The 10,561-nt window shown below is 51.2% G+C and overlaps 3 protein-coding genes across 3 annotated transcripts; 2 read left to right on the top strand and 1 right to left on the bottom strand.

Annotated features, from left to right (window-relative positions):
* Positions 1–1,564: 1,564 nt before the first annotated feature.
* On the top strand, positions 1,565–3,016 carry CC1G_03328 (hypothetical protein; the record flags this gene model as incomplete). The annotated part of the gene is made up of 6 exons (XM_001830739.2): positions 1,565–1,672; positions 1,728–1,790; positions 1,862–1,933; positions 1,997–2,149; positions 2,200–2,355; positions 2,417–3,016. 6 exons carry the CDS (start codon positions 1,565–1,567, stop codon positions 3,014–3,016), a joined length of 1,152 nt encoding a protein of 383 aa, XP_001830791.2.
* Positions 3,017–4,081: 1,065 nt separating this feature from the next.
* On the top strand, positions 4,082–5,642 carry CC1G_03327 (hypothetical protein; the record flags this gene model as incomplete). Its single annotated transcript, XM_001830738.1, has 6 exons — positions 4,082–4,445; positions 4,501–4,601; positions 4,655–4,936; positions 5,001–5,228; positions 5,286–5,374; positions 5,429–5,642. 6 exons carry the CDS (start codon positions 4,082–4,084, stop codon positions 5,640–5,642), a joined length of 1,278 nt encoding a protein of 425 aa, XP_001830790.1.
* A 137-nt stretch (positions 5,643–5,779) lies between these two features.
* CC1G_03326 (hypothetical protein) lies at positions 5,780–9,860 on the bottom strand (the record flags this gene model as incomplete). Its single annotated transcript, XM_001830737.2, has 18 exons — positions 5,780–5,788; positions 5,840–6,039; positions 6,106–6,255; positions 6,311–6,972; positions 7,024–7,115; positions 7,171–7,350; positions 7,406–7,524; positions 7,571–7,927; positions 7,982–8,116; positions 8,170–8,241; positions 8,292–8,668; positions 8,719–8,893; positions 8,949–9,028; positions 9,077–9,183; positions 9,240–9,351; positions 9,399–9,550; positions 9,615–9,735; positions 9,787–9,860. 18 exons carry the CDS (start codon positions 9,858–9,860, stop codon positions 5,780–5,782), a joined length of 3,174 nt encoding a protein of 1,057 aa, XP_001830789.2.
* Positions 9,861–10,561: the final 701 nt, after the last annotated feature.

Here is a 10,561-nt window from a genome sequence, read left to right as displayed (position 1 = left end):
GGTAGGTGGTTGACGGAATTGTTATATGTATCAGTTCGGGGCCAAACCAGTGACTCTAGCGGCCCATGACTCGGACGACCTCTGTTGTACTCGTATCAGTATCGAGGAAAACAGAGGAGATGACAATGAATAGTGCTTCCCAACATTATTGAACCTCTAAGAATGTTATTGTCGTTTTCATCGAGGAGAACACGAGCCTTGAGGCAATTATGGGCGTTGTTGTGGGGGGTCCAAGGACAAGATCACGGCTTGGTAGTCCGTCATACCAAGGCACGTTTCCCACACGCGGAAGCCGACTTCGACGGGCGGTAACGGCACGCAGCCTCTCCTTTTAGGATTTCTTTCTACTTTTTCTGATTTTCCGCCCCACCTTCGCCATTTAGCGCCTTTGGCATTGATAATCCTCGCCGCTTGGTCTGAGACACGCCTCTGCCAGCACAGTAGTGAAGACTTCGACTTCTGTGCCAGCCACAACTTCCCATGCACCGATGTTTTCCGACACCCTATTCGGCTGGCAGGTATTCTGGATCGCTCGGCGTCTGCCATATTTTTTCCCTGAAGAAAAACCATTTCGAACCCTCGCTTAACGTTACGGGTCTTGGTCTAGTAAGTGGAGATCACGATCCACCACCCTCCAGACCTCGAGGGTGTCGGGAATGACACAAGCCTTACCCTGCATCATCTCCAAGATCGCTGGCTTGCTCTTGTCTTCGCACGTCTGCGTGTCTGTGGGCCACTGTCTTGTTGGCCCTTGGGATTGCCTTGAGAGTAACGATTTTCTTGGATCAAAGCTTCGTTGCAACACCCCCAGACAAACCTACCGACTCATCTAACCAAACACCCTAGCAAAATCATCTTTTGTCTTCCATGTGGTTGAAGGGCGCCCAAGCGCTCAAGCTTCGGACTCAAGGATAAAAGGCCATAACAGCCCGTCGTTGTCGTTATCATCATGGGCTCTCGGTTAACTCTTCCCGTTTGTACTTGCACGCCTTTTCCCTCTGTTTTTCATGGTACCAATTGAATCCTTAATCCCGCTGTACATTCAGCTCGGGACATACATTCAGGGCTCTTCTGGTTTACAGTACTCTTTTGCATCCATCGCATCAGTTCTCCGACGTGACCGTAGCCACGGATCCGTAACTTGGGCGCTTCTCTCCGGTCCTTTGATGGTTCTTTTTTTAGCATCTTGACTCTCCGACATCGAGAACCATCGTCCATCCGAACTCCCTGGGTGTGGACACTCCACCGATATCACTCTGCAAACTCCAATCCCACAACCATTGTCAATTCTTTGAAGCACGTAAAGCTCACCTCGTGTCTTGCCCATGGGATCAACGTCAATGAAGGCAGTCATACAGCTTTCACCGCACTATCCTCGATAAAGGAGGTTATCACAGCCTGTAGCTTCGGTGGCGCTAGAGAATTCAAACTCTTTCGTGCAGGTCGCGGTGTGAGAGCTGTTTCACGAACGGCGCTTATCACTCAGGTCCGCTTTAAATATCCTCCCATCTCCTCTAATGCATGATTCTTGCCTCTCCACCCCCATACCCCGAACCCCTCCGTAATGTCCTCTACAGACGGAGTGGTATGCAGCGAAGCTGACCGTCTGAGGGCCTCGCAAGATGCATCCCAAATCCACTGTCTAACTCGAGGAGAGTCACTTGGCGTGATGGTAAGTGTAGAGACAAATGACAACGTTACCAAAACCTGTTCTGATGCAACGGCAGCTCATCGCAGAAACGGGCGTCCTCTCTCTCCTGGCGGTGATATATGTCTTCGGTATCATTATTGTGCGTTTCCTCTCGCGTTTCGCGGAAACATGGTTTGAAGCTTTGAAGCTTATCTTTATTTCCGTCCTTAGCGCAACATATTTCGTCGGAGACGTCTCTCGGAAGAGTGGAAAGTGTTTGAAGAGCCTACCGATCTGTTACTGGTTAGACCCTGAACCCTACTGACATGAAGATTAAATCTAATCATCCACGTTTTCGTCATGCAGGCAAGCTTGTTTGCAATAGACGGGATTCAGGCCGTAGGTGCAATTATTAACGTGGTATGGCTGCATCGAGGGAAGGTCGAGACCGGGCCTTTCTGCGAGGCGCAAGGAATTTTCAAGCAATACGGAGAAGTTGGCGTGGCTTTCAACACCATTGTGAGTGGCTATTCTTCTCGGAGTGAAAACGCCCTTACATACTCTTTCAGCTTATTGCCCTCTACACATTTATCGCATTGTGGGGAGGGAGAAAGATTCGGTCGATGCTCAAGACCGCCATCCTCGTATTCTTGGCCTGGTTGGCCCCTCTCATCCTCGTTCTGATCGGTAATCTTACCACTCAAGACTTCCATGGCCCCGTTCCCGTTTGTATTCCTTACATCCACAAACCCTGTGTCAAATCTCTGACATCTTCATTATTTACAGCTTTGGTGCTGGATCACCAAGCGCCATCCTGTCTGGCGTATTATGGGCGAGTACCTGTGGATGTGGTTGGGGCTCGCCATCTGCATCCTCATGTACATCCCCATCTACTTCTGGAATCGAGGCAACTTCGTACCCCAAGACAAGTGGTGGAAGGTCCGAGTTCGGTCCACCAGATGTTCGCCCATCGACTCGGAACTCAGGCGAAAAGCTTCAATCATGCTACTCTATCCTCTCGCTTATTCCATTGTGGTCCTCCCGCTCAGCATCATTCGCTGGATCACCTTTGATAGGGAGAAGAAGGGGTATTCGGAGCCTACGATGGCCACTGCAGCGACGGTACTGGCAGGTGTGCTCTTCGCCTCGAGCGGTTTCTTGAACGTCATCCTCTACCTTCGGACTCGCCCGGATACTGCATTATTTGGTGGACGGTATCGCGAAGGTCCAAGGCTACCCTCAACAGTGGGAGGTCCACGAACCTCGACATGGAGTGCGAAGCCTTCCCGGTCCATCAGCGACTCTCCTGCGAGTTACATTTGCCCCGATGACCGGGACTCCGAGTTGGATGATTTCGGGAGGGCACCTCCAAGTATCACTCGATGATATGATATTACTGTAGGAATCCACTGCGGATTCTATCGTGGGCGCGTGGTAGGACAGGCTTCGGAGCTCAACTCCTCTCTCTCTCTCTCTCGCTCATGGATTGTCGTACACGAACTGCCGATCTTCTTCTGCAATATTATGTTATGTATGAGTACTCCTTTTGTATTATAGACTGGATCAATATTACCTTGGGCTTTCTTGAATGGAGGAATTTGGGCTCGGAGGATAAGAATCAAAGTAGCAATCGTCGTAGTGATATCCCCCGGCTACCCGGGGTGAACGACGACGACCTCAAGTTATGCCACACGCAGTGAGAATGATCGTCGCACTTGGTTGCCTTACATTTTCTGTAGCGGTGACAGGGAGGTGTTAGGTGCCATTCCATCCAACCAACGAGTTGAGTTGTGTGACTCGTCGGAACCGCAAGGTGACACGGGCGTTTCAGATTTCTTCAAAGCGAAGTCTACTCGGACACAATAATAGGGTGGGAGAACTTGAAGACAGTGTTGGTTGAAGCTGGCTGGCTGCGAATTAAAGGAGACGCAGGCATATTTCAATTAGACGCGCGCTTAAACATGCAGAAGACGCGAAGCTGGCTCATCTTAAGAGTTCGGCCCTCTGGCAACTTGAATGCTATTCGTCACCGTGACACGGCAATACCAGTCATAGATCCCAGGTATGATACCATAGAGCCATTCCCCTTTCCCGTGAGAGAGAAAGTTAGGACATAAAGTTCCCTTCTCGGAGCTATGTATAACAAGATGGGTTTGCATGCAACATGGCCTACCAAGATTCCAAGCCCTGAATTGCAATCTTTCTCCCCAAACAAGACAAAAACACTTGGAGTATGCTTATAAATCTCCTTCTCATTCAACTTTGGGGACAAGGGCTGTAGCCTGGGCTCCTTTCCTCACAGTCGAAACGGCACCTGCCTGCTATAAAGGAGGAAGATGCTCATTGAGTGGTCGTTAGCGCGCGCTAAATGAGAGCGTGAGAGCATCCTTCCCAGTTGCCGGCCCGGCCCTGTGTGAAGTTTCCAGCTCGCGGCGTTCGCGGCAGCCAGCAATGCTTTCCGCGTCCGTCCACCGACTTTGCTGGGCTGCTCGACGGCAATGCCAACGAGCTCCACCACGGCCAGCAGACCGCATACTCGTCCTCAGCGCCGCCTCTCAAAGTCGTTGGGCAAGCACTAAATCCGAGACGGCGACGGCGACCCCGAAACGCAGAAGGAAGAAGACTGATACCTTGCCGCAACCGAGCGTCAACCTTCCAGCACCGGAGAAATGGGCGGAGTCGTTCAATGTCAAGCTCTCTACGAAGCCATTATCTGGTCGTATCTCAGTGTCCAACCCTGAAACTGCGGACAAGCTTGCCAATGCGTTCGTTCCAGAGGGATCGAAGGATAAAGTCATCGTTGAGGCGTATCCAGGTTCGTCGCCAGCTTCCTTAACGAGTCTCTGCAGTACTAAGTCGCTTTCTTCTAGGACCCGGACAACTGACGCGGTCGTTGTTGAAACTACCACGAGAACGTATCAAGAAAATCGTCCTAATGGAACCAATCCCTGGGTTTTTGGAATGGCTCAAAGTGAGTGAGGCGCACCTTTTGTTCACTTATCTGGATTCTGATTCTTGACCCAGCCTCTGGAAGAATTGGACGACAGAATATCAGTTATGGCAGTTGACCCATGGATCTGGAGCTCCTACGACGAACTCCAGGAAGCCGGACACCTCGCCGACGTCCCCATTCTTGACTGGAATGCAGGAGTTCACCCAACCCTCCACTTCATCCAACACCTGCCAAGTATCGTTCTGGGGGAACAGCTCTTGAACCAGTACATCCGAACCATACCAGACCAACATTGGCTCTACAAATACGGTCGGATTCCGCTGGACATGGTCATTAGCGCTAGAATGCTCCAGGTATACCTCGTTTCTTCTTCTTGCACCAACGTGGTCCTTACATCGCACATCTCAACGTTACCAGCGCCTAACAGCTACCACTCAAGACACTAATCAACGCGGCAAACTTGGGGTATTCCGTGAGGCCACAAGCGTTGTTACCACCCCCGTCCCACCTTCCGAACTCGACCCATACGACGAACACTTTTACCCTGTCCGTAAAGCATCTACGTCCAATGCTTCCAAGGCACTGGAAGATCGCAAAGCTGGCAATCCCCATCTGGCGCTAAGAATTATGGCTCTGGACGAACCCGTGAGTGCCCTCTTATTTTAACCTCACAACTTCACTCAAACCCAAGTCTGCGAGCAGCTCATTAAACCCAAGACTCTGGAAACTTGGGACTATGTCACACGGAAATTATTCATCTCCAAGGCCACCCCTGTTTCAAAGTCGATCCAGTATGTTTTCTCACATAAAAGCTTGCCGTTTTTCCATAACGTGTCTTAAAACAGGACTCTCGCACCTGGCGCCAACGCCATCCTCAAGTACCTCACCGATCCCGACCTGCCTGCTGAGCAACAGCTCGATGTCAGCAAACGGCCGCAAGAGTTGACAGTACACGAATGGGCTCTCATCGTCAACGCATTCGACAAGTGGCCTTTCCGCCCCAAACACCTCGGCATCGACGTTGACTTGATCACAACAGGCAAGATCGCACGCAAGTAAGCCAGGGTGCACCGATATGAAACGTCCATCTTGCGCATATGCCAAAGCAATCTTGCGGTTACTCGAATAAATTACATCACTCATAAATAAATGGATACATCGAAACAATACAGCAATTCATCCTAGTGCGGCGGAATTCAGGTTTCCTTCAAAGCGGGTTAGCACCAGCAGTTCCATAAAGGCACTTCTCTACTCACCTCATCGGCTAGCTGAGTCTCTTCCCAATTGTCGTCTACGGTTTGCTGCGATTCATCCGTCATATCAACATCGCCATTCGGCGCAGTCCCGTTGGGTTTCTTCGCCGTCGCCGTCTTGTCCTTCTTGGGAAGCATGTTGAACAGGGTAGCTTGTTTCGGCCCTGCATCTTTCTTTGCGTCTTTGCCTTTAGCAACAGGACCTGTTGGTTGAGAGACAACAGTCAGTCAGAATCCAGGTCCATGAGTGGAATGAGAGCACGACGTACGTTTGCGAGTCGATATTGACCCTGCCTCGGCAGCATCCACTTTGTCAAAGAAGCTTTCGCTCTTGTGGAGAGACTTGTTATTTTCAGAGTTGCGGGCGAAAGGGTTCTTGTTCGTGTCAGGCGCGGCCTTCCTTGCGAACGGGTTGAATTCTACGCGTCATTCGTTAGCCACCGCTCTAAGCATGAAATAGAAGGTATCACGTACTATTCTTTGGTGGGGGCGGACCCATCGTACTCGACGAGAACGAGTCCTCCACTTCGTCCCGCTTGCGCTTCTCAACCGGCGGGGGCGAATCCCTCATGGTCTGGTCATCCGCCCACTGACTCGAACTCGACGCTTCCATCGCCGGACTGCTCTGCCTCATGAAGTTCTGGGATTGCGTCGACGGTGCCTTGGAACTAAATCTCGTGGTCTCGATTACAGGTTTCGTCACCCTCGCCATCCCAGGTCTCTCCACAGGCGGCGGTGCTCGAACGTCCCCCAATGGATCGTACCTCGACGAACTAGATTCCGCGAGTTGCCTCAATGGCGCGTCAGGCTTCATCCACCTCCGCCTCTTGTTCCTCAACACGATCAACCTATCCTCATCTTCCTCCCGTTCTTGCTTCAGATACTCCATCTTCTCTTTCAACCCTTGCAAGCTGTAGAAATTGGCGATGGCAATGGCGGCGTCGAAAGAGGGAATGTTGTGGAGGAGCTTGACGAGCTCGAGAGCGCGGGCGGTGTTACCATCTTTACACGCATGTTGGATGAGGATGATGAATTCCTTGTCAATGGCCTGTTCGCGGGATTGGATGTCCTCGGTGGTCAGGTCGTCATCCAGGGAATCGAGGGCTGTTTGAACGTAGAGGAGATTGCGTTCGATCCTGCGCGCATTTCATGAATAAAGCTAAAAGACGATAGGGAGACCTACTTACCGCTCTTCGCCAGCGTGAGCTTGACGGAATGGCAACTGGATAGGAAGCTCTTGCATTAAAGGTCTAGGGAAACCCGGATGTTCTTGCCGACCCTATTCACATAGTTTTATTACTGACCATTCCAACAAAAGGGAGTGGTCGACTGACCTTCAAGATGATGCACATAAAGTTCTCGTCGCTGACACCGACAGGCCAGTACGATTCATCCTTTCCTTTCCGCCTCTCGAGGAGATTGGTGTCCATTATCCGGACCCAGGCGGCATGATGCGGTATTCTGACTTTGGTCAAGATGTGGAGATAACCAGTGCTGTCGTACATTGCCGGTAGCTGACAGTTCCGATGAGGAAGAGTTCTAGCAGAGAGTTGAAGTCATTGAACTCACTCCTTGCTCGGTCAGACCGACCCATTTCAGTGTGTGGTTCTTGGGAACAGGGAGGACATCCCGCTGTCTTACACTAAAGTCATCAAAGTTGATGACAGTGTAGTACAAGTTCTGCGACCCTGTTAGGTGGTCAGCCGGGTTCACTCAAACGAGAAGAGCACCCACCATCGATGGTTGTAAAACCTGGCCGATGCACAACGAACACCCATTCAGCACTTGCAACCATTGTCACGAGGTCTCCACCAAGTGCCATAATCCTCCGCTCCCGACCGGTTCCAGATAGGAATGTTAAATCATTCTCGCTCGTAGCCACTACCACGTTCCCATATCCCTGTAAATCAGCATTCGTGCTGTTTCGCAGGCCTTCCTTAGGGGCAAGACCGCCAGCCGCAATCCCGAGGACACTAGTGCCAGGCCGGAGTGAGTACCTCCACTCCTTTGCCGTCGGTGAATACGGCTTGAAGAGCACTTGTGCTGGATGCCCTGCCTCTGGTGGACACGCAAAAACTGCACCACATTCGCCTAAGGATAGCTGTCAGTTACGAGATCGAACCAGAGATTGCCAAGAATGCGTACCCAAGTAACCCATGTCGTTTTTGTAATTGTCTGTGAAATGGAAACTCGGTCGCTCGGTTGTGTTAAAGAATGATACGTTTATGATTTGGTGCACATCTTGGTCCGTGGCTTCAATTACTCCGAGCATATTGAACGCTAGAGACACGCGTTAGGACACTGTTCGCAGAGCTTGCTCCATATTGACGCACCCAGGTACCTCTTCTTGTTAACAAATGGCGTTGAGCCGGGTTGGAAGGGCGGTTGAGCCTTGGTGATGCTCACTGTCCGTTGGATCAGCCTCGGTACCTATTCAGCACAGGCATCCTCTTACCCATTTCCTTCACATACCCACTCCCTCCTCTCCTCCCCGCAGGTTCGTCATCGTCATTCAAGGCACCATCCATGTCATCTTCGATGAAGTTCTTATGCAAGTCAATGTCATCGTCGAGGTCAACATCATCCCCGCCCAAGTCGTCCTCGTCCATCTTGTCGTCGTCTGCAAAGATATCATTCTCAAGCGACTTTTTGGAAGTCGAGGACGTCGTCGTGGTAGGGACAGCTGAGCCGGTTCTGACTGGATCTGGATACTTCTTGTCGATAGGATTGGACCAACGGGAGAATCCACCTTCGTCGTCCGTCCATGCAATAAGATTACGTTTAGGGCAAAAAGCAAGTTGGGTGATGGTAGCTCCTGGTGTGCCCGTTGCGCTGAGGGAAGTTTAAGTACTAGGTCTGGCAAGAGCTGAGAATCACGTTACTTTGTTATGTGCTGTCTGCTTTTAGTTGACCAGACGCGGACTGTGGATTGAGAAGCAGATGCGAGGTACTCTCCATTGGGCGAGATGGCGAGGGCGGTGATTGCACCCAGGGCATCCGTGTGAGAGAATGATCCTGGGATTTTGCTCCAGTCAGACCGAGAGATAGCCACGATCTCTGGACAGGCGGTCAGTTGAAAGTGTTGTACGAATTGGTGGCAGGGGAAACGCACGGTGGCTCTTGGATGCAACATAGAAATGGCTTCCTGAAGGATGCCACACCGCTGAACAGTCATAACCATACTCTGTTGACCTGTTCGGGCGTTAAAATGGTTCAACTGTCAGAAAGAGTTGCACTCACTCGTCGTCCTTCACCACCGGGAGAATTCCTTCTATCGTCTTTTCGAGCCTCGGCTCGTCCTCGCTCAGATCCCAGATAAGAATCTTGCCATCTGCCGTGCATGTTGTCTAAGTAGGCCAGGGCATGAAACTGTCAATCCGGTAGGAGGGCAATCCAAACGTACCAATATGTTCCCTGAAGGATGCCAACTGACAGCCCGGGCATGTGCAGTATATCCAGTGAGGTCTTGTACAGAAACGGTATCTTCCAGGTCGACAACCCGAACCTTGAGTTCGCTGCTTCAGGTTAGCAGACACATACGCACATCAACCATCGCACGCACTCAGATGCAACGGCCACCTTCCGTCCTTTGGGGTCAATAGCGATGGATCTTGCTGGTACCGAGGTCGAAGTGACAGTAGCGTCAGAAGATGTCGAGCCAATTGCATATCTTCGAACGTCAGAGTCTTTGCAACTTGAAAGCCAGCAGTCTTCCTGCAGAACGCGTATTCAGGTCAGAGAAAAGTTGACACATTCGAGTGAGAATGCAGGGACGCACAGCAGTCGCAATCCAAGTCACCGCTTCCTCAGAGTCTGCAGCTGTACTTGGTTCTTTTTCTGCCCCTCCGTCTACGTCCCAAATCCGCACAAGACAATCTTCGCCGCCAGTATAAACGCGTCTGCGTCCTTGAGGGTCAGCAAAGAACGGCGCCAGCGCAGGAACGACCTACGATCCATCCTTTGAGAAAGCCAGTCGAGTCGTTCCTCGCGCATGCGCTCCACTGTTAATAATATTTGAAGACATCCCGTTGTGTTTGCCGATACCAGCCTGGTCCTGAGTTTGTGTGTGGTCGACGTCGTCGAAGCAAAGAATTCCTGGCAGCGGAATTTCTGGCCGCCGTCGCGGTCACGGTCGCGTCACGCTCCATCAACGTGTTTATCCCACGCCCCTAAGGTAAGCTTCTTGCACCACGAGTGCTCAGCGCTCAGTGTTGTCCGTTAGCTAGCTTATGTGGTTCGGCCTATGTCGTCCGTAAAATGATAATGGGTCAACCGTACTTAAGGATAAAAGTATTCCAAATGGGGTCTATCAACGTCAACGTGAATATTGTCCAATTTCTTCCCGTGCTCTCCGACTGGAGAACACTCCATTGTCTGAAGGAAAGCTGGCAGAGTTGTTCTAGGTGACACACAACCTTCGAGTGCTCTCACTCTCTCAAACTCAGCCTGACACCCAGCTCATGCGACACGGCGCCTCGGTCTGGGGTTTCCTTCCAAAGCTTGAAGTCCTTCGGTTGAGGAGTCACCCCAGACGAACGCACTTGGCCTGATGAACGGCTTTGCCAAGTTCAGTGGTGTGGGTTGCAGACGTGTAAGGTTGGACTACTATGTATCTCATTGGTGATAGCTACTACATGGAGGGACGGGAGAATGCGTCCAACATTGAACCCCTCGGGTATTAGAAGCTTGTTCCGCCTACTCGATTGCAATGTCCACAGTATTGAT

The sequence above is a fragment of the Coprinopsis cinerea genome (assembly GCF_000182895.1).
Source record: "Coprinopsis cinerea okayama7#130 chromosome 3 map unlocalized cont3.3, whole genome shotgun sequence".
In the NCBI taxonomy this organism is placed as follows: Eukaryota; Fungi; Basidiomycota; class Agaricomycetes; order Agaricales; family Psathyrellaceae; genus Coprinopsis; species Coprinopsis cinerea.
This window is presented reverse-complemented; position numbering and strand designations above follow the sequence as displayed.